General features: G+C 41.9%; 1 protein-coding gene across 1 annotated transcript; it reads left to right on the forward strand.

Moving 5' to 3' along the window:
* The first annotated feature begins 14,460 nt into the window (after window positions 1-14,460).
* Window positions 14,461-24,177, forward strand: LOC139532549 (sodium/potassium-transporting ATPase subunit beta-233-like). The gene is given in 7 exon segments (XM_071330309.1): window positions 14,461-14,691; window positions 19,452-19,522; window positions 19,524-19,581; window positions 21,451-21,606; window positions 21,948-22,132; window positions 22,361-22,444; window positions 22,725-24,177. Coding segments are annotated over 7 exon segments (906 nt in total). The 5' UTR covers window positions 14,461-14,600; the 3' UTR covers window positions 22,986-24,177.

The following is a 24,177-nucleotide window of genomic DNA, read 5'->3' on the forward strand; positions in this document are numbered from 1 at the left end:
ATAGTTTATATAGTTTATATAGTTTATATAGCTTCCATAGTTTATATTGCTTCCATAGTTTATATTGCTTCCATAGTTTATATTGCTTCTATAACTTCCATAGTTTATATAGCTTCTGTAGCTTCTATAGTTTATATAGCTTCTATAGCTTCTGTAGTTTATATAGCTTCTATAGTTTATATAGCTTCTATAGTTTATATAGCTTCCATAGTTTATATTGCTTCCATAGTTTATATTGCTTCCATAGTTTATATTGCTTCTATAACTTCCATAGTTTATATAGCTTCTGTAGCTTCTATAGTTTATATAGCTTCTATAGCTTCTGTAGTTTATATAGCTTCTGTAGTTTATGTAGCTTCTATAGTTTATATAGCTTCTGTGATAGTTTATATATTATTCATAAAGCTTCTATAGTTTATAAAGCTTCTGTAGTTTCTATAGCTTCTATAGCTTCTATAGTTTATATAGCTTCTATAGCTTCTGTAGTTTATATAGCTTCTGTAGTTTATGTAGCTTCTATAGTTTATATAGCTTCTATAGTTTATATTATTCATAAAGCTTCTATAGTTTATAAAGCTTATGTAGTTTATATAGCTTCTGTAGTTTATGTAGCTTCTGTAGTTTATATAGCTTCTGTAGTTTATGTAGCTTCTATAGTTTATATAGCTTCTATAGTTTATATAGCTTCTATAGTTTATATTATTCATAAAGCTTCTATAGTTTATAAAGCTTCTGTAGTTTCTATAGCTTATATAGTTTCTATAGCTTCTATAGCTTATGTAGTTTATATAGCTTCTGTAGTTTATATAGTTTATATAGCTTCTATAGTTTATATAGTTTATATAGCTTCTATAGTTTATATAGTTTATATAGCTTCTATAGCTTATGTAGTTTATATAGCTTCTGTAGTTTATATAGTTGATATAGCTTCTATAGCTTCTGTAGTTTATATAGCTTCTATAGTTTATATAGCTTCTATAGTTTATATAGCTTCTATATTTTATGTAGCTTCCAAAATATTTTTTACACCGGTGAGGGAGTGCCAAGATGGAGGTGCGATGGCTTCAAAGCAGCGCCCCCTGTAAGTCATCTAGTGTATAGGTAAATTATTAATTTGACTTCTCCCTGTCATCGCTTGTGGCTCAAAACCTTTGTGCTGATTGATCTGGAGCATCACATTGCTATTAGAAGCCAAAAAACGTTAACGTCACCATTTCTCAAATCAGGCTTCGATCACAACAAGCTGGTGACGTATAGCTCAACACTCATGGCCTAGTTCCATCTCGTATGAGAGGTCACAAAGCAGTAAACACCATTATCCTTAGACAATGGGGTCCTCCAGTGTTTACTTGGGTTTAAAATGGTTGCTTGGCTTCGATGATTGACTTCATGAATATTTCACAATACACAACACACTAAAACAAACACTAGAAGCTAGAGGCTTGTGGTTCAGTGGCATCCACCAATGAGGAGCCTCTCCTCTCAAGAGGACACAGTTGACATTGGCGAGAGCCATCCTTGAAGCTGAACCATTGTGTGTGTGTGTGTGTGTGTGTGTGTGTGTGTGTGTGTGTGTGTGTGTGTGTGTGTGTGTGTGTGTGTGTGTGTGTGTGTGTGTGTGTGTGTGTGTGTGTGTGTGTGTGTGTGTGTGTGTGTGTGTGTGTGTGTGTGTGTGTGTGTGTGTGTGTAACGTATTGTTTGTTTCTTCTTGTCAAATTGCACTGCTGAGTGTTTGCATGATTATCATGCCCCCTTGGATTCTGGGTGATCAGAGCTGCCTGCCAGGGAGGTAGTGACTGCTGGCTCCAATCAGCATGGTACTCTACTGATAACAACGCTATAAAGAGGAATTCATGAAAACCAGTGGCCTGAAAATATTGGGTGCGCTGGATTAATTAACCTGACTAAATCTAGCATCAAAGACTTTCAAATGAATCCTTCACACTCCTGAAGGCTTGTTTGTGGAGGCCTGTTTGTGGAGGCCTGTTTGTGGAGGCCTGTTTGTGGAGGCCTGTTTGTGGAAGCCTGTTTATGGAGGCTTGTTTGTGGAAGCCTGTTTGTGGAGGCCTGTTTGTGGAAGCCTGTTTGTGGAAGCCTGTTTGTGGAAGCCTGTTTGTGGAGGCTTGTTTGTGGAAGCCTGTTTGTGGGAGGCCTGTTTGTGGAAGCCTGTTTGTGGAGGCCTGTTTGTGGAGGCCTGTTTGTGGAGGCCTGTTTGTGGAAGCCTGTTTGTGGAGGCTTGTTTGTGGAGGCCTATTTGTGGAGGCCTGTTTGTGGAGGCCTGTTTGTGGAGGCCTGTTTGTGGAGGCCTGTTTGTGGAGGCCTGTTTGTGGAGGCCTGTTTGTGGAAGCCTGTTTGTGGAGGCCTGTTTGTGGGAGCCTGTTTGTGGAAGCCTGTTTGTGGAGGCCTGTTTGTGGAAGCCTGTTTGTGGGGGCCTATTTAATCACTATCGCCTACATAATCATTGCTTTATTGCATAGTAATAAGTGATAATACATCTCTCTGCCTCCCCATCTGTCCCGGGCACAGTAGAATCGTCTCCTGTGGTGTGTATGTTAAGACAGTAAAGTACAGGTGGATTTAATGATTCCCTTTAGGACAACATCAAACCTATTACATTAGCGGGACTGCTTTACCAACGATGCCGTTTGGTCCTCTCAGTATTGCTTTAGACTGAGCCTTGGGTGGACATGGTTGGGTTCAACCCAATGATTCTGGTTTGGGAATAGGAATTACTTTGACTTTGGCTTTATTACTGCTGACCTTGAGTTAAGTGGTATTTAAAAGCCAATGCCGCCGGTGCTGCTGGGTAAGTTAGCATAACTGACTTGACATTTCGCCTGACCCTGTTACAATTCACTGCTGCCAGACACACTCCACGACTTAGACATCCAGGTGATAACGGCCGTGAGGAATCACACACACTCTTCACACACACACACACACACACACACACACACACACACACACACACACACACACACACACACACACACACACACACACACACACACACACACACACACACACAGACACACACACACACACACACACACTGTGCACATGCACACACACCCTCCAACCTATACATTTCATAGGGTGGACTTTAGCTTTCTTATTTAACTGAATTTTCACTGATCTTTGAATGCTTTACCAACGCTTAACCTGAATTGATTGCTTTTTGACCTGATTGCATGTGTGTGCTGTGACTTGAAGATTTGCTTAACTGAGGGAGTTTAATCAACCTGAGCCACGTGACGTGACGTGAACAGGCAAAAGCCGTGAGGGAGGGAGCGACCTTCTCAAATAGAACAGTAATCTGCGCGGCTCGGTCATGTTGTCAACAAGGTGTCATGATACGTCGTTCAGAAACATACAACATAGATGTTCCATAGAATATACAGTACCAGTCAAAAGTTTTTACACACCTACTCATTCAAGGGTTTTTCTTTGTTTATACTATTTTCTACATTGTAGAATAATAGTGAAGACATCAAAACTATGAAATAACATATATGGAATCATGTAGTAAGCAAAAAAGTGTTAAACAAATCAAAATCTATTTTAGATTATAGATTCTTCAAAGTAGCCACCCTTTGCCTTGATGACAGCTTTGCACACTCTTGGCATTCTCTCAACCAGCTTCACCTGGAATGCTTTTCCAACAATCTTGAAGGAGTTCCCATATATGCTGAGCACTTGTTGCCTGCTTTTCCTTCACTCTGTGGTACAATTCATCCCAAACCATCTCAATTGGGTTGAGGTCGAGTGATTGTGGAGGCCAAGTCATCGGATGCAGCTCTCCATCCCTCTCCGTCTTGGTCAAATAGCCCTTATACAGCCTGGAGGTGTGTTGGGTCATTGTCCTGTTGAAAAACAAATGAAAGTCCCACTAAGCGCAAACCAGATGGGATGGCGTATCGCTACAGAATGCTGTGGTAGCCATGCTGGTTAAGTGTGCCTTAAATTCTAAACAAATCACAACCGTGTCAACAGCAAAGCACCCCCACACCATCACACCTCCTCCTCCATGCTTCACGGTGGGAACCACACATGTGGAGATCAACCGTTCATCTACTCTGAGTCTCACAAAGACACGGCGATTGGACCCAAAAATCTCAAATTTAGACTTGGACCAAAGAACAGATTTCCACTGGTCTAATGTCCATTGCTCGTGTTTCTTGGCCCAAGCAAGTCTCTTCTTCTTATTGGTGTCCTTTAGTAGTGGTTTCTTTGCAGCAATTCGACCATAAAAGCCTGATTTTACGCAGTCTCCTCTGAACAGTTGATGTTGAGATGTGTCTGTTACTTGAACTCTGTGAAGCACTAATTTGGGCTGCAATCTGGCCTATTTATTGCCTTACCTCCCTAATCTTACTACATCTGCACACACTGTATATAGATTTTTTCTATTGTGTTATTGACTGTACGTTTGTTTATCCCATGTGTAACTCTGTGTTGTTTGTGTCACACTGCTTTGCTTTATCTTGGCCAGGGCGCAGTTGTAAATGAGAACTTGTTCTCAACTGGCCTACCTGGTTAAATAAAGGTGAAATAAAATAAATTAAAAATCTGAGGTGCAGTTAACTCTAATGAACATATCCTCTGCAGCAGAGGTAACTCTGGGTCTTCCTTTCCTGTTGTGGTCCTCATGAGAGCCAGTTTCATCATAGCGCTTGATGGTTTTTGCGACTGCACTTGAAGAAACTTTAAAACTTCTTGAAGTTTTCTGTATTGACTGACCTTTTTGTCTTGCTTATTTGAGCTGTTCTTGCTATAATATGGACTTGGTCTTTTACCAAATAGGGCTATGCTTTGTATACCACCCCTACCTTGTCACAACACAACTGATTGGCTCAAATGCATTAAGAAGGAAAGAAATTCAACAAATAAACTTTTAACAAGGCACACCTGTTAATTGACATGCATTCCAGGTGACTACCTCATGAAGCTGGTTGAGAGAATGCCAAGAGTGTGCAAAACTGTCATCAAGGCAAAGGGTGGCTAATTTGAAGAATCTCAAATAAAAAATATATTTAGATTTGTTTAACACTTTTTTGGTTACTACAGGATTCCATATGTGTTATTTCTTAGTTTTGATGTCTTCACTATTATTCTACAATGTACAAAATAGTATAAATAAAGAAAATCCCTTGAATGAGTAGGTGTGTACAGATTTTTGACTGGTACTGTATGTATGAATTTTCAAACTAGTTTTCATTTGAATGCAGATAAAGTGTTTATCAAAAGCAATCCCGTTTGAATGTGAAAACACAGAATCCTACTCATTCCACGTGCTTAACCTACTTCATTTTTGTTTTGAGCCGACTTTGCCTTCAGCCAAATCTCATGGTCTGGAGGTAGCCCGGTTCCACAATGATAGAACCCCCTCCATTAAATAAACTGTTTTAACCACCCTCTTCCTGTAATTGGAGAGTTCCCTAAACTACTGTCTCGCTCTAATTGCAGTTCAGACCCTCTTCCTCTTTATAACCTGTGGTCGAGGTCGAGCACCTCTGTTAGGGCAGAGCAGGGAGCAGAGGCGGGTCTGTGGCTCTGGAGTCCAAGAAACAAGCTGTCGGTCCAAACTGCAAAGGTCTGAGCTGCAGAGCTCTAATTGGAACTAGCTCGTAGTGGCATCCGTCCTAAACATAGTTCCCCATAAGTTCAGGTTTTCGGCTATCGTCTGCTATCGTCCCCCCTCCCTCGTTAGGTATTTGTAATGATCCTCAGTGACAATATGATATGTGACCTACCTAATTGTGACTGTTCATGATTTGAAGGCCTAGGTATTTATTGTCTTGAGTATTGTGCAAGCAACAATCCGGATATGTATTGATTGACTGTTATTTATACTGAAAAAGCGGAAAGATCAATTGTAATAAAATTTTATATTTTTGATGAAGCGTTGTCTGGTCCATTACATTGATCATGATCCAACTCAAAGGTGGCCTGTCACAAACGTGTGTCTTATGGACTAGTTGAGTTGTTCCCCCTCATTGAACAGGAACTGGCGTAGTCTGGTAGTTGTGCCATTTAAAGTAACCCTAATATGCAAGTGTTACTCGCGCACTCACACCGTTAAACCCCCTCACACCTTCAAGCCCCATCAAAGAAATACATGCATGACAAAGCAAAGCCCTATTTGCATGGGACTTCTATTACTATAGAACGTCGGTTATGTAATTATTACCCCATCGTGTCTTTTTTTCCAGAGTAAAAAATAAATACCAAAGTGCCCCCTGTAATAATTTTTTATTGACCTTTATGACGGAAGCCTGGCGACTGTTCTCGGCGTGAAGATAGTTCAACTTGTCTATGGATAGCCTGATATTGGCTTTCAGTTCAGAGAAAGTCTAAATAAGAACCATGAACTGTATGCAGACATTAAACTGACATATTTGGCGAGTTATCAATTACTGCACAGGATAAGTATTATCAGAGGACCTTAGAGTTTGTCAAAAACAAAATGATTCTGGCTGGAATTATTACTTCCACCATGTGAAAATAACTGACATGGCAGATTCGAACGGGACTAAAATTACGAATGTGGTGTTTTGTGCTCGTGCACATAATTACATTACCGACTTCCCCCAGTTAAACTAATCTTGTCCGAATAAGGTTTTAGAGAGCGGATAGGATTTCTCCTAAAATTGCTCCATTATTGAAAGATCCCCAGTTAGTAAATAGTCCATAGACCACTGTGGAGGTGTCATAATACCCATAAAACCTAGCAGTCAGACAGGGAAATGGCTCCAATTGTTTTTCCACTATTCCTTTTCCCATATGGGATTTCAGAAACATTTCAAATAAGGGCTGTGTTTCGTGTAGTCTTACCCTGACGTGACGTTGTGATAACAATGTAAATCACTCTCGGACAGGTGACTTTTATCAGTATATTCATCTCTATTTACTCTCTGAGTCAAAAAATGCTAATTAGCGTCAAAGTAGACATCATGCAAGACTACAAATCCCTGCAAGCTCCTGCAAGTCATCTCTAGCTGGCACCTTTGCTAACAGGTATATTTAAAGAAGTGTAGCCAATTTATGAATCACTACATTTAAATAACATTAGAAAGTTAATCCAGAGATTTTTACCTTTGCCTTGATTCGGCAGTCTAGTTCAGGTCATCATGGCATTTGTAGTTCTTTATGATAGCCACATTAGCAGCTAATTAGCATTTTATTTGTTGGGGGTAAATACAGACGAATATATTGATAAAAGTCACCTTGTCCGAGAGAGATTTACACAGTTATCAAAGTGTCACCCCAGGGTAAGCCTACACAAAACGCAGCCCTTATTTTAAGTGTTTCTAAATGAATGGTGGAAAAACAATTGGAACCATTTCCCTGTTTGACTGCTAGGTTTTATGGGTATTATGACTCATACCGTGGTACTTTATTGAGGACAGGGTGTGAGTCTCTGTCTCTCTCTGCAGTGTGGAGGAGCAGAGTGGAGCAAAACAATGGCAGCTGGTCCAGGGGAGAGAGGGAGAGAGAAACGGTGTTGTGTAGCTGACAGATGCCACTGTCTGACATCTATTACCATAATCTGAGGCCACTGCTTCAGCTACAGGAGGCAGGTACACTGACACTGACACACGCACACACGCACCACAGAGGGGCTCTCTCTGTATCCTGATAAGATATGTATCAGAAGAGTCTCTCACTCATTCACCTTGTTCTGTTATATAACCACTTCAAATCAGCTTAGATATGGTTTTAAAGGGCTAGTCCCCTAAATGACAAAATGACGGATTTTATAAACTACCCTGAAAGGCGTCGTTGCAGTACACAGTCACAAATCAACTGCCAAGGTGCTTTACAACTGGATTTGAAGTTAATTTGAGAACAATCCCTTTATGGTTTCTCTGTGTAGGATCTATTCTGAAATACATAAAATAATATTACAAACTTCAAGGGTCTAATCTCCTAATCAGACAGTATGGCCAGCTGACTATTGGTCTGTAGCTAATATGCACACACTATGGCTATTGAAAAAGCTCAAAATAAATCTTGTTTTGTGCTTTTGGGGCACAATACACTCCTTTATTTTCCAGTCATGACGATCTAAGGTCATTTACTGTGGCAGAGCAGGGGAATTATCGTTAATGGAGCATGAGTCCATGGCTGCCTGAGAGCCAGTGATTAATGGAACACACAAACAAACACTCTCACATGTGCAAACACATCCACACACACATACCCACATGAAAAAATACTACAGTTTACTATAGAATAATATAGTACTTAATATAGAATTCTATAGTAAAATGTAGTACACTGTAGAATACTGTACTACACACAGTAGTATATCTTGATCATGTATAGTACTTACTATAGAATGTTGTAGTATATTGTAGAATACTATAGTAAACACTACATTATTATCCACTAAAAAACACTAGTAAATACTACAGTAATGTCATCAAAAACACAACTTTTTTTAAACTATAATAAATACTACAGTATTTAATTTGCATATACTCTGCCCATTCCCCACCCCCATATCCCAATTCGTGCCAGTCATAAGTGAGAAACTTACATGCCAAGTATAGACCAAATATTGTGTTCCCTACAGTCAGAGCGTTTGCTTTTTTCTATAAACTATCTATTTCAGACAACAGTCCTACCTACCTACAGGTTATGGAAAATTAGCTATTTTAGTATTAGCTCTCTTCAGTTGATTTCCCAAAGGAGAAAGCCCCCACTTGCAACTAAAATACATTAGTGAATACTATAGTAATGTCTGCAAAAACACTTTAGTAAATACTATAGTATTTATACCATAGTTTACTGTAGTATTTTTTTCATGTGGGTACACATGCACACAAACATGTTTATGTGCAAACACATGCACGTACGCACACACATGCACACACACACACACACACACAAACATGTTTATGTGCACACACATGCACATACGCACACACACACACACACACAAACATGTTTATGTGCACACACACATGTATCCCCCCCCCCCCCCCCACACACACACGCACAAACATGTTTATGTGCACACACACATGTATCCCCTCCCCCCCCCACACACACACACACAAACATGTTTATGTGCACACACACATGTATCCCCCCCCCCCCCCCCCCACACGCACACACACACTGGTCCAGCAGTATACTCAAGCATATAAATAAATCCAACCCCATTTGCAAAACATGAAATTGAGGCATTGCCCCTGTTATGTTGCCTCTGGCACAGAAGGGAGGTTTTACCCTTGAGCCCCCTTCAGAAGGGTGTTAGGGGTGTTGGCATCCAGCCTAGGGAGAGCTAGCTCGGTTGTATGTGCTCTTGCCAGCGGTGTGTAACCAGAGCTTATTATCCCTGGGAGAGGAACAGCAAAGCTACCAGGGTGTGGTCCTCAGTGCGTACATGTACACAACAACACAGGAGGGAGGAGATCCTCCATGTCTAAAACCAGAGTGGATATCTGACAGATTATACCTGATGTGCTTCAATACAGTAGGCCTACTGGTGTCCAGTTTGATGACATTTAAATGGAACGGTTTATTCAGTGATAAAGTTATCGAGGATATGTAATTTAAATGGCGTAGGCTAATGGTGGTCAATAGGCTAGTGGTGGTCAATAGGCTAGTGGTGGTCAATAGGCTAGTGGTGGTCAATAGGCTAGTGGTGGTCAATAGGCTAGTGGTGGTCAATAGGCTAGTGGTGGTCAATAGGCTAGTGGTGGTCAATAGGCTAGTGGTGGTCAATAGGCTAGTGGTGGTCAATAGGCAAGTGGTGGTCAATAGGCTAGTGGTGGTCAATAGGCTAGTGGTGGTCCATAGGCGGTCAATAGGCTAGTGGTGGTCCATAGGTGGTCAATAGGCTAGTGGTGGTCCATAGGCGGTCAATAGGCTAGTGGTGGTCAATAGGCTAGTGGTGGTCCATAGGCGGTCAATAGGCTAGTGGTGGTCCATAGGCGGTCAATAGGCTAGTGGTGGTCCATAGGCGGTCAATAGGCTAGTGGTGGTCCATAGGCTAGTGGTGGTCAATAGGCTAGTGGTGGTCAATAGGCTAGTGGTGGTCCATAGGCTAGTGGTGGTCAATAGGCTAGTGGTGGTCAATAGGCTAGTGGTGGTCAATAGGCTAGTGGTGGTCCATAGGCTAGTGGTGGTCAATAGGCTAGTGGTGGACAATAGGCTAGTGGCGGTCAATATGCTAGTGGTGGTCAATAGGCTAGTGGTGGTCAATAGGCTAGTGGTGGTCAATAGGCTAGTGGCGGTCAATAGGCTAGTGGTGGTCAATAGGCTAGTGGTGGTCAATAGGCTAGTGGTGGTCCATAGGCTAGTGGTGGTCCATAGGCTAGTGGTGGTCAATAGGCTAGTGGTGGTCAATAGGCTAGTGGTGGTCAATAGGCTAGTGGTGGTCCATAGGCGGTCAATAGGCTAGTGGTGGTCAATAGGCTAGTGGTGGTCAATAGGCTAGTGGCGGTCAATAGGCTAGTGGTGGTCAATAGGCTAGTGGCGGTCAATAGGCTAGTGGTGGTCAATAGGCTAGTGGTGGTCCATAGGCTAGTGGTGGTCAATAGGCTAGTGGTGGTCAATAGGCTAGTGGTGGTCAATAGGCTAGTGGTGGTCCATAGGCTAGTGGCGGTCAATAGGCTAGTGGTGGTCAATAGGCTAGTGGTGGTCCATAGGCTAGTGGCGGTCAATAGGCTAGTGGCGGTCAATAGGCTAGTGGTGGTCAATAGGCTAGTGGTGGTCAATAGGCTAGTGGTGGTCAATAGGCTAGTGGTGGTCAATAGGCTAGTGGTGGTCCATAGGCTAGTGGCGGTCAATAGGCTAGTGGTGGTCCATAGGCTAGTGGTGGTCCATAGGCTAGTGGCGGTCAATAGGCTAGTGGTGGTCTATAGGCTAGTGGTGGTCCATAGAAAGTGTTATCATTGTTTTGTCTAACCTCTAGATTTAACCTTCCCCTCTCTCTCTCTTATTGGCACCCGACTGTTTCTCGAAGCCATTAAGTGGCTGCCCAGCAGACATGATATAAACATATGCATCCTATAGTGGGAATACTGGATAGTGTTTGTCTAGGTAAAGCATTACATTGTCCTTTTGACACCCACTTGCAAGTACAGTTACATTCATACATAGAGGATTATGGCTACTGGCAGCGTATACAGAGGGTCCTGTGTAACATTGAATAACATAGAGCTTTGCGTGCAGGGCTTTACACTGACTTCACACTGCACAACAACTAGTGACCTATTAGTAAAGCAGCACAATCCCATTGAACATTTCAGCAAAATTTGATTAAATTATTATTACTTTTTAATAAATTTTTGTATGGGTCACATCCCAGCTAGCACATAACGTTCTGAGAACCATATGTTTCTTAGAGCATGGTGAGTGCGAAGTTGGTATGGTTATTCCCACAACTTTCTGGGATTGTGCAGGAATAGTTGCTTGGCTTTGGAACATCCTCAGCACATTTAAGGGAAGTTGACAGAAAAAAAGTTGTTTTCTTTGGCATATCATTACAGAAAGTTTCCTAAAAGTTCTAACATGGTTACAATTTTGGTAATGTTCTAGGAATGGTTTCCAATTGGTTTGACATTGGGAATGTTCTAGGAATGGTTTCCAATTGGTTTGACATTGGGAATGTTCTAGGAATGGTTTCCAATTGGTTTGACATTGGGAATGTTCTAGGAATGGTTTCCAATTGGTTTGACATTGGGAATGTTCTAGGAATGGTTTCCAATTGGTTTAGACATTGGGGAATGTTCTAGGAATGGTTTCCAATTGGTTTGACATTGGGAATGTTCTCAAATAGTTCAGAGAAGGTTAAGAAACAGATGGTCTTCTGTGGGACTTGCAGTACTTCAGCAGCCCACTTCCTACAAGTTTGTTGCATTGGTACTACTTAAAGTCATCTTCTCAAATTGTTCCTGAGAACATTAAGAAACAACAATTTCTGTGGGAATTTCAGTATAATGTTTCCTTGCCCAGGTTTCCTCATGGTTCTATATAAAGTAATGTTGTTAGAATGTTCATAGAACGTTAAGAAACAACGTTCTTCTGTGGGAATTTCTGAAAACTTTAATAGGGTTCAAAGAATGTTCTAAGAATGATTTTTAAAAACATATACATTCTGATCTCAGCAACAACAAACATCTCTCTATCCTCTATCTCGTTAGGTGTGTTAAGGTGCCCCGGCCGCGCTCAGTAATTGTCCTCACCTGATCTTGATGAGTGCTTATTTCCTTTTGGAATGGGGTCTGTTTGAATAGACTAAAATGAACAGCTTTGTATGAGTCAAATAAATAAACAGCATGCAAGTGCCATCCTGGTGGCACACTGGGTCTCATTCCATGGATAGAGAACAGAAGATCATAGGTTTCAAACTCACTGATGCTCCGTCACAATAAAAAATAGATGTGTTTGCATGATTAATGACTAAGCAAATGATTTCCATGTGTCCTATCTGTGCTTGTAGTTCAAAACAGTTAACCTAAGATAGCCGTTTTATTAAAAGTCTTAGTCAAACATTCAGTGAACATTAGAAGGAAGTTATTCAAAAACCTCCAAATAACAATTTTATTAAAATGATTCACAACATTTAGAGAACAACTAAAACCTCCCAGGAAAACTTTTAGGGAACCATAATAAAACATTTTCAAAACCTTCCAGCAAACTAAAATTGAATGTTCTTGGAACAGGAAAAGGAACAGCCTGGTCTCAAAGCAAAACATATATTATTTGACTAAAATCCGTAGCACCATGACATTGGCCTAAGTAAATCTGGAACACTCAAATGAGTATGATATGTTACGTTTGGTATGACAGTAGGTTACTTAAGGCAAAAAGGAAAGGAGCATGGTTAACGCAAACATCTAGCAACTCAAAGGTTGTGTGTTTGCTTCTCATCACGGACAAGTTTAACATTTTAGCAACCACTTATTACTTTTTAGCTACTTTGCAACTACTTAGCATGTTATCTAACCCTTCCCCTAATCTTAGCGCTTTAACCTAACTCCTAACCCTTACCAGCTGGCTGGAGTGTTTAAGGACATATTCAATCTCTCCCTATACCAGTCTGTTGTCCTGACTTGCTTCAAGATGTCCACCATTGTTCCCGTAACCAAGAAAGTGAAGGTAACTGAACTAAATTAATGTCGCCCCACGGCACTCACTTCTGTCATTATGACGTGCTTTGAGAGGCTAGTTAAGGATCATATCACCTCCACCTTACCCAACACCCTTGACCCACTACAATTTGCATACCGTCCCAATAGATCCACGGATGACGCAATCGCACTGCATACTGCCCTATCCCATCTCGACAAGAGGAATACCTATGTAAAAATGCTGTTCATCGAAAACAGCTGCAGCCCTTAACACCATATTGCACTCCAAGCTCATCACTAAGCTTGGTGACCTATGTCTGAATCCCGCCCTGTGAAACTAGGTCCTGGACTTCCTGACGGGGCGGCCCCAGGTGGTGAAGGTAGGCAACAACACCTCCGCTACGCTGATCATCAACACGGGGGCCCACAAGGGTGCGTGCTCAGCCCCCTCCTGTACTCCCTGTTCACCTATGACTGCATGGCCACGCACGTCTCCAACTCAATCATGAAGTTTGCAGAAAACACAACAGTCGTAGGCCTGATTACCAACAACAACGAGACAGCCTACAGGGAGGAGGTGAGGGCCCTGGTGGAGTGTTGCCAGGAAAATAACCTCCCCCTCAACGTCAACAAAACAAAGGAGCTGATCGTGAACTTCAGGAGACAGCAGAGGGAGCACGCCCCCATCCACATTGACAGGGCCGCAGTGGAGCGGGTGAAAAGCTTAAAGTTCCTTGGGGGTGTACATCACTGACAACCTGAAATGGTCCATCCACACAGATAGTGTGGTGAAGAAGGCGCAACAGCGCCTCTTCAACCTCAGGTTGCAGCTAAACCAAAAACATAAGTTCCCACAACTTCCAAGGGAACCAAATGTGCTAGCTGGGATGTGTGTTTTTCTCCAATTACACAATTGAGGAATGGCCAAGTCATCTTGGCTTCATCAGATGATCATATAAGTATGAATAGTAATTATGGTAGGCCATCATACTTCTGTAATTTTTAACATTTTAAGTTTACCCACATTGTAAATCCCAGTTTGAGTGAATTAGGTCTCCAGATAATGAAGACAATGGTGGCAATTTGTAATGTATAGCTGGCGCTGTGAATCGATGTACTATGCCTCTGAATCTTTATTCATGTGAGTTCTCTTCTGTTGAAATCGCAGGGTCGCATCGTAAAGGACATTCTGACGTATACTACGTCCAAGGGTGGAGCAAAACCCTGCTCCCGACTCTCCACAAACGATAACATTACGCAGAGAGGACGCTCGTTTGTGATTCGCGAGAGCTGGCCCTCCCTCCTAGTAGGTGACTTGTTAAAATAGTTTTCGGGCGGAGTAGACTGCAACTGGGATATATCTGTGTGCAGTGAGTACGTAGGAACAAGCCGTGTACAAGTCCGTCGGTTTTTGGAATTTGGTACTCCGGAGAGGGATCGGCAGAGAGAAGCGAAGGGAACTGAATAAAGAAAGAGCACCACACTAAAAGGAACTGAAACACACAGTCGAAAATGTCTTCGAATAAAGACGATGGTGGATGGAAGAAGTTTATATGGGATTCGGACAAGGGGGAATTTTGTGGACGCACAGGGGGGAGTTGGTGTAAGTATGGCATTCTGATATTTCTGATCACGTTAATTGGCCATTAGTGGCCGGAGGTTTTAATCGAAATTGTGATGGATCTCATATGGCACGATCGAACGCCTATTGGGCAGTATGGAACGCGCACCGAGTCATCATTTCATCTTGGTGCATAGCACCTGTTCGATTTGACTTTGCAGCAATATGTGCTACAATGGTACGGTGTCACCGACTCCATATCATTGCCAATCGCCACTCGTTGTTCATGGTTCTCCATGTCTGTGTTGTGAGTAATAGCATACGGTGAACATGCGACTATTTCACTGTCACATGTCCTTGCTAGGTACCTACTGCCTTATTCAAAAGAACAGCCTACCGACTGTTCCAAGCAAAGATGGGTTTTCATTTAAATCACACATCTTAAATCAATATGAGAATCCAAATAGGTCGTTGAAAGACGGTGGTGGGAATATGCATCATACATCATTAGAACATGTTATTCTAAAGGTTCGAATCCTGATAGTACAGTAGGCTAGTTGATCACACTGCAGAGACGCAGCAGCCTATGCCTGGAAGGAGACTAGAACTCCCCATCGCAGTAACATGATCTATAAGTATTAGGATGGAATTACACCGTATGTACATGCTGTAGAGACTTAGTTTCATTTCCGTTGTAAAATGACACAATCAAAGGGTTAAAAATGCATCATAGTCCAAGGTGATTCAAGGTGATGGGGCCTTCTTGGAATTATGGAGAGGACATTCCATCTAGTGTTACTATTCGATGTGGATTCTGTGTCACTTTAATTAACAATGGAAATGTATTAGCTAGACAAATTTTACTTTCTCGTTTCCATCTGCACCCATGTCTTCCCTTGTCTCAATGTCACACAACTACCCTACGTTTTCGGTATTCAGAGGATGACCAGCTGAGCGACAATTCATGTTGCAATTTTGCTTATTTAACTAACGCCCTCAAGTTGGTTGGTTTGGTCATTTACTTCAACTGTGTTTTTTATGTGTATTATCTCAAGGCCAAAACTTGTTTGGATCTTTTCATTTTTGTGGTGACCATATTTTTATTTATTTAGTCATTTTTCTTGTTTGGGGGGGGTTACAGATACAACATATAATTTCATATTCAGTTCAATAAAATGAGAAGGAAACATAAAGAAGTGAGCCTCCAACCCCACTCCCCCAAACCCACCCATTCAACATGTCTCCAACCAACACTGGTGCTCCTCATCCATCCAATTTAAGTGGTGCATCATTTTGTACGATGTGTGTGACACTATCCATGACTTTAATGACGACTCGTCTCCATTCGGCCACTTGCATGATTAATTTAATCTGTCTACAATGCAAGAACATATGTTTTATCTGGTGTGATGCATGGAGAGAGATGTTGAACCCTCGTCTATAATATGGATAATATACGCACCCTTGTACCGGCCAATTGTGATCAGGGAAATGCATGATCTGGATAAGACACCTTAGAGTGGTTGTGATGTCCTTATAATTCTGCCAAGGAACATGCGATATCTTAAGTCATGCGTAATTGATTGAAAGGGAACTGCTGTCTCCTATAAGATGTGACCTTTTGACATTGTCTGATGCACCACTAGGCCTATACAGTACTAGCTCTGCAGGTCTAGTGGGTTGGGGGACCACTAAGCCTATACAGTACTATTTCTGCGGGCTGGTGGGGGCGGCAGGGTTGGGGGTGACTTGAGGAGATTCTAATACTGTACTAGTACTATGGCTGGACTCGGGGCGGCAGGTAACCTAGCGGTTAAGAGCGTGCGGACGGTAACCGAAGGTTGCTGGTTCAAATCCCGAGCCGACTACGTAAAAATCTGCCTGCCTTGATTGGGTAACTGATTAATACAAATAAACTGCATAATAAATAAATGTGATTGGTCAATTGTGAGTCAGGGGCAGGGTCCAAGATGCTTTAAAAAACATTTATTTGTATAATAAAAAATCCAACCAAAGGAGCCCCACACTCAATGTTTGAAATACACCAGAGAGCATAATTTAGCCACAGAAAATTTATAGTTTATTAAAAAAACAACTGTGGATTATGTTTTAGCACGAGCACAGACCACAATAAAGGAAACGCCAACATAAAGGGTGTTGGGTCACCACGAGCTGCCAGAACAGATTCAATGCGCCTTGGCATAGATTCTACAAGTGGACCTAAACCATTCCAGGAAAAAAAAAATGTTTAATGTAGGTTGCAGGGACGTTCTGTGAATGTTCTATGGTTCCCTGAAAGTTTTCCTGGAAGGTTTTATTAATGTTCTGAGAATGTTAATTCTAGGTTATTGGAAGGTAATTAAATAATGTTCTAAGAACATGTTTCAATAACTGTTTTGAACTCCAAGCACAGATGGGACACATGTAAATTCATTTTCTTAGGCATTAATCATTCAAACACAACTTTCCTTTCTTTTTTATTGTGGCACGGTGTCAGTGAGATTTGACACTGATCTTCTGTTCTCTATCCATGGAATTAGTCCACTGCGCCACCAGGATGCAGCTAGCATGCTTTTTCTTTTTTTTACTCATACAAAGTTGTTCACTTTAGTCTATTTAAACAAACCTCCATTTTATAGGAAGCGAGCACTCATTTAAGACCAGGTGTGGCCAATTAGTGAGCGTGATCAACACACTTAACAAGATAGAGGATCGTTTTGGTGATGCTGAGAATGGAATGTATGTTTTTAAATAACTTTATTAGAATGTTTACTAATGTTATCTTAATGTGCCGAGAACATGACTTAACATAGAACTGAGGAAACCTGTAGAAAACGTTTTATTTACTTTTATAAGTACTTACATTTCCACAGAAGAACGTTGTTTCTGGAAGCTGCGATATGTAACTTTTTGGGCGACCTGACCAAATTCACATAGATTTCTCACTGAAAGCAAGTGTAAGATGTGGTATATCTGTTCCATGTGCGCTATTTCTATGCTTTCTGTTTTTAAGTTTTGTTTTTGCGTCTTACTGTCAGTTTTGTAGACCAGCTGAAAATATAGTATTTTTGGTTCTGGAAAATCTATTTCAGTGGTTTAGATGGTACAATGATTCTCTACACTATGCTTGCTTGTTTTGTCACAAACCGAAATTTAGGCGAACTGTTCTGAATTTTAGCAATCAGGAAAAGGCGGCGTGATTTCTGCATAGTGCCCCTTCTGCATAGTGCCCCTCTAAACAATTTGAGAACATTACTTTAAATAGAACCATGAGGAAAAGTTCAACTGAGGTACTGAAATTCCCACCTAAGAAACATATGGTTCTCAGAATGTTATGTACTAGCAGGGTATCCTGCACCATTCCCAGAATGTTGTGGGAAGGTTGTATGCAAAATAACCATAGCACATCCACACTCTGACCAAGCTCTTAGAAACATACTGTATGGTTCTCAGAACGTTATGTGCCAGCTGGGTAGTATCTAGGTTTTGTATAAAAGCTGAGCACGCAGACTGCCCCCATTGTTATTGGGACCTGAATGTATTCATTTATTGGTCTTATCTGCAATGTGGGCACTATTTTTAGAGGAACCTAGTCTCTTGTGACAGGCCTAACAATTAAAGCTGAGTAGCTGGCTTGAGATTTGTTTCTGGGTGCTGAGTTTTAAGAGCAACCAAAAGTGATTTGACAATTTTATTTACTCTGAAGCCTGAATTTGCTGTTCTCCTGGCTACTACTGTATGATCTACTGGTTACACTTCATTTTCCTGCCCTCAGTGAAGAGTCAAGACAATGTCTACTCTTATAGGTGGATTACTATTTGGAACAGTAGCTTTGTGGTTAGGTCACCTCCTGCTCCCTCCATATGAGACACGGGCTTCTCTGTCTGCATGCATTCTATCTGTATAGGTGTCACTAAGCCCAGGTGTGCATCCCAAATGTTCCCCTATATCGTACACTTCTTTTGACCATGGGGAATAGGGTGCCATTTGGGACTCATTCCAGTTATGGATAGTCTGTGTACAGACCAGGAAGCTTAAAGTAGAAAACCAGGTGGGCTTGGATTAGTAGTAGAGCCAGCCAATCTATTTATCCAATTTTTAATATGTTTGATAGTGTTGTGGTGCAATGACTGGGCAGTCTATTGAGGTTTGACGATAGGATAGACATGCATGAGATTGAATTGGTCCAGTTGGAATTGGAACGCTGAGGAAACACTCGTCTGACGACACAATAGGCAGACTTGCTGTTTCTCTTTCTTAAGCTGTACCCTTCTTGTCTCACTTTGTGGTGCAAGACATTGCTTGTGTATTTATATTAAAATGGTATGCATTTTAAGTCCCCAACTACACAAACACTACAGTCAAAAATGAAGGTGGGGATCCACAGTCTACATGTCTGTGGTGTTTGGCGTACTGTACACACTGGCTCTGCAGGGCTGGTTAGGGTGGCAGGCTGGTTAGGGTGGCAGGGTTGACTTGAGCAGATTCTTAACTACTGCAGTAATACTACGGTTGGACTTGGGACTTCATTATGGGGAATGTTCATTGTTTTTCAGAGCAGATTTAACATTCTACAATTGCGGAATGCTGGAGTTCTGTATGTGGCTTTTTGTGTGACTCAATTGAATGAGTGGAAATGGACCTTGTCAGCAACATAACAACCAAATCTTAATTTCATGGCATCACTGGTGTTTGTAGTTTTTTGTAAAAATTTTAAGAAGGGGAAAAAGGCGTATGTCACAATCATCTGTCCTCCACATCTTTAGCATGATGATGACCCATTTCTCTCTCTTCTTTTACAGTTAAAATTCTAGGGTTCTACTTAATCTTCTATGCTTTTCTGGCTGGAGTATTCATCGGCACCATCCAGGCCTTTGCTTCTCACCCTCAGTAACTACAAACCCACCTGGCAAGACAGAGTTGCTCCCCCAGGTAAGGTATCACTGAACACTAGACACTGAGCCACTACTGCTGCCTGGGGATAAGAGATGGTGTCCAACCACAGTGGCTTCATTTGAACTGGCACCCTATTCCCTACCCACTGGTCAAAAGTAGTGCACTATGTAGGGAATAGGATGCAATTTGGGCTGCAGACAGAGTCTAACATGCGTGTTTGGACACTCTCAGAGGGGTGGGTTATGTCTGTCAAACATCCTCTTATTGAATTTCACACTTTAACTCGTTAAGGGAGTCCCACTGTGAGATATCAGCTGAATTGACATTAGCACTATATGGGCCAGAGAGCAGGCCGGCATTTTGAGGTCAGACACAGAGGACTCTTGTCTTTCAAGTAAACGGTGGGTGTTATCCATGCATGCAGCATGTGGAACTATTTTGTAGCTAGCTTGTACAGTATTATGCTTACGTCCAATAACAAACTGGTGAAATTAGATTTTTGGCAAAGATGTACAGAAGTGCTTCTGTCAAAATGAACTCTGGTCTAGTAGTCAAGGATTCAGTTCACGTGTTATTCCAGTTACTGCAATCCTACTGTTTAAATACTCATGTCGTATTGGACATTTTGGTGTAGGTAGTGGGTCAGTCAAGTGTCGCAATTAATTCCTCTAAAGGCCTCCTACATGGGTGGAGACCTCTCTTCCCAATTTGTCAGGGAGTGTAATGTTTAAAGAAGGAGAACTGTTCCCGTTCCCCATTATTGGACGTTGCATATTTCATGTCTTTCTCCACAGCTTCCTTTTTCTGAGCGGTTTAGTCAGTTTCACTGGAGTCTGTTCTGATCACGTGGGTGTGAAATGGAGGGAGAAGTGCTAATCGTGAACTTTACAGTGTGGTCCCCTAACGGAGCTCTCTCCTGATGCCTTTGACTAGAGTTAAAACAGACCGTGAAGTTCTGGTAGTCATTGCTTGCTTCCTTTACCAGTGAGAGCTCTGTGGTAAACTGTCAACGGCAGATGCTATTCTCTGTCTCCATATTTTCTCCCCTTACACAACACAACCCAATCCCACAGCACCAGTGCCCTTCCACAGAGCATTAACCCTTTCCTGTTGAAGACATGTAAGCTGCATTTGAATTAGGTCTAAAGCCAGTATCCCAGCCCAGTCATTTGTCTGTTCGGGTATATATAGCCATGGTCTGCTCAGGGAACCTCCATTAGGAGATGAGGAGAGGTAGCTAGGCATTGATAGTGCGTTACTTTCCACAGGAGGCCTGATAACTGGGCCAGGTCGTCACAACGAAGAGGACACCTGATGGCTCTAACAAGCAGAAAGAGAAGAGTCAGACTATTTCTTTATCTCATAAGCTGACAGAGGAGAGAAGCGTTACACTCTTCAGACTCCTCACCTCACTCAGTCCAGTTAGAGTTCTCTTTAGTTTTCTGGTCATGAAATATGGAACTTAGTGTGGGGGCTGGGATGGGCTGGTTGTAAATAAGGAAGTAGAAGAGAATAGGGGTGGACGTGTTTTAGATCTTGTAGCGTAGAGACAGTTGTCTTTTGTTTGAAATGGGCTTTTCCCTTTTACTGACCCGTCTTTCCTGCTAAGAACAATGACAGGGATTCACCTTGTCTTCCTCTTCAAGACTGTTTTCCAAAGTGTGGACTCTTCAATGGATGACTGCCTCACTGAGAGACTTCATTAGAAAGCAAATTACACTAACTGTTCTAAACTGGTTTCATACTCAGTAAGGTTATCTCTGTAACCGCAGTACTATTGTGAGTTAGTGTAAATAGAATGGTCACAAGTCCACTGAAACATTATTGTCCTATTATAAAAGTGTGTATTGCTAATAGTACTTTACTTCTGTAACATTGAAACTGATGGTGACTGTCTGTTCTCAGGCCTATCACACACCCCACGCTCCGACAAATCCGAGATCGCCTTCAACTTGAATGATGTGGAGACCTACTTGGCTTACACTAAGGCCATGCGAGAGTTCCTGGTTATGTACGACGACGACAAACAGCGGGACCAGATGAAATACGAGGATTGTGGAGGTACAGGAAGTGTTCCATTCTGCTCTCTACCCCCTCCCCCGACCCCCTAGTCCTACCCCCTGCCATGACACAGACCTAAGAGGTGCTCTGTGTGGTGGAAGCTCTACTTAGATGGAGGTGGTACCATCGTCTTTCTAGCCTTTTGCTCTATCGAATCCTTCCTGACGTTCTAACATCAGGTGGGATAGGAACTAAGTGGCCGGGACATGGAATGGAATTGTGTATTGACTTCTTCAGAGAAGGTGTTTTTTTGTAATTTGTTTTTGATGAATTAGTTGAAGCGAGCAGCTGTGGCTTCCTGTGCTCAGTTGTTTATTTGTGATTTCTCCTCCTGCCTTCAGAGCAACCGGATGACTATAAGAACCGTGGCGACCTGGAGAGTGATGTGGGGATCAGGAAGGCCTGTCGCTTCCAGAGGAGCTGGCTTGGGCCTTGCTCCGGCATGGACGACAGAGACTTCGGCTTCAAGGAAGGAAAACCCTGCCTGATCGTCAAGCTCAACAGGATCGTCAACTTCAGGCCAAGGGTAAATATCCTCAGGACATAGCTTTCAGGCCTTATCAACCAGGACATATGAAAAGTTGACCTCACTTCACTTTGATATTTCCAGTGGCCCCTGGTTGTTAGTTCATGCATATTTCCCCCAAAGTAGTAGTACATTATTGAATACAAAATCTACATAAACTTTCTTAGGTAAAAGTGTTACTGTTTTTTGCCTCCTCGCTCACTGTGTACCTGTCCTCCATTCTTTCAGCCCCCCAGCTCCAATGAAAGCATCCCTGAGGGAGCCCAGACCAAGGTCCAGCCCAACGTCATGCCCATCTTCTGTACCAACAAGGTACGCCAGACATAGAATTAGATGGAACCACATCGAATCACAATTGATAATTTCAATATCGGTTGACAGTAGTCAGTAAAGCAACATTGAAGCCTAAGGGAATGTTGACTTGAATGGGAATGTTCATTCTAGCAATTCTAGAATTGCTTTCGAGGAATAGTCCCCATTCCGTCAGTAAACCAGCTATTATAAATGTGTTTCTGGGTGAAGGTCAGACGTCAGAATGACCAAAATAGCACCGTCTTTCTCCTTTTGACTCTCTCACCCAATCTCTTTGCAGAGAGAGGAGGACGCCGGTAAGATCGGTGAGGTGAAGTACTACGGCATTGGTGAAGGTTTCCCCCTCCAGTATTACCCCTACTACGGCAAGCTGCTTCACCCCCAGTACCTGCAACCCCTAGTGGCCCTCCAGTTCGTCAACCTCACCATGAACACCGAGCTGCGCATTGAGTGCAGAGCCTACGGAGAGAACATTGGCTACAGCGAGAAGGACAAGTTCCAAGGAAAATTTGACGTTAAATTCACTGTCACCAACTTATGACCACAGTTAGGCTCATAGCACTTTTTCTCTCCAGCCCCCTCTCCCTCCCCAACCATTTCTCAAAAGTAACAAAATAATTTAGGAAAGGGAGTTGGGGTGGAAATAGGAAGTTAAGTAAAAAAAAATCACAACTAGTCTTGAACAAAACTCCTAACATACGGGACGACACTTCATCTGTCTGCTTTACACTGGCTTCTCTGCTTCTGTCTAGGGTTAGAATGTAAGTCGCAGGAGGAGTAGCAATAGCATAAAGTATTTATTCTACTGTAAATGAAGAATATTCCTTGAGCCATGGGGACATGTTTCATTTATGACTGTAAATTGTAATTCCACTACTGATGTGTAGCGAGCAGTGTTTTGTCCCCCCTCCGTATTGCTGCCTTGTGTGGTTTCTATACATATTTTTGGAGTGTACAGTGCAGTAGTCGCATACATTGGTCCTTTCCAAGCCATGTTGTAACCTGTTTACTTATGTGAGCAAGCTTTAGCAGTCCAAGATGTGTATATACTATATATGAATACTTAATCATTTAAAAATATTGACACGGTACTCTCTGATCTCTTCTGACCCGTGTGATGGGAAGGCTGCACTCCAGGGAACTAGGCCTACTCTTTCCTTATTTTTGCCTTTTATCTGATTGATTGTGGGAGAATTTTTACATCGCTTTTCTTTTAGAATCCCTTAAATGTGGGATAAGGGTTTTATTACGCTATTGTTTCAGGCTTTTACTTCCTTTCGTTCTGTTTGATTCACTCTTAATGTCGAGTTGTGTCTCTGCGTTGTTAGGCTACTTTTGCCTTTTGTACGGCAACGGTGCTAACTCTGCTTTTTAAAGATGATTGTTTTGCTCAATTACGTCACGTCATCTCACAACGTGGTGTAATTTTCTGATGAATGTTTCAGCCATTTTACATGGTGGAAGGAGTTTTATATTTATGCGGTTGTACTTTTTTTATTTAATTTTTTCTGCAGAAAAGTGTAATGTATAAATACAATACCAAAGTCACTGGTCCAAGTTGAGAATCTTATCAGAAGCAGTGCTGTACCCCGTGTTTTTAGGATTTCTTGTCGATGTTAAGTGCTAAACGTCAATGTCTAACATCAGTCACGTTATCAGGAGTTCTCATCCGCTCTTGTCATTTATTTAATCCCAGTAAGAAAAAAAACTGAAATAAAATGATGAAAACACAA

Source organism: Salvelinus alpinus, chromosome 10 (assembly GCF_045679555.1).
Source record: "Salvelinus alpinus chromosome 10, SLU_Salpinus.1, whole genome shotgun sequence".
Lineage (NCBI taxonomy): Eukaryota > Metazoa > Chordata > Actinopteri > Salmoniformes > Salmonidae > Salvelinus > Salvelinus alpinus.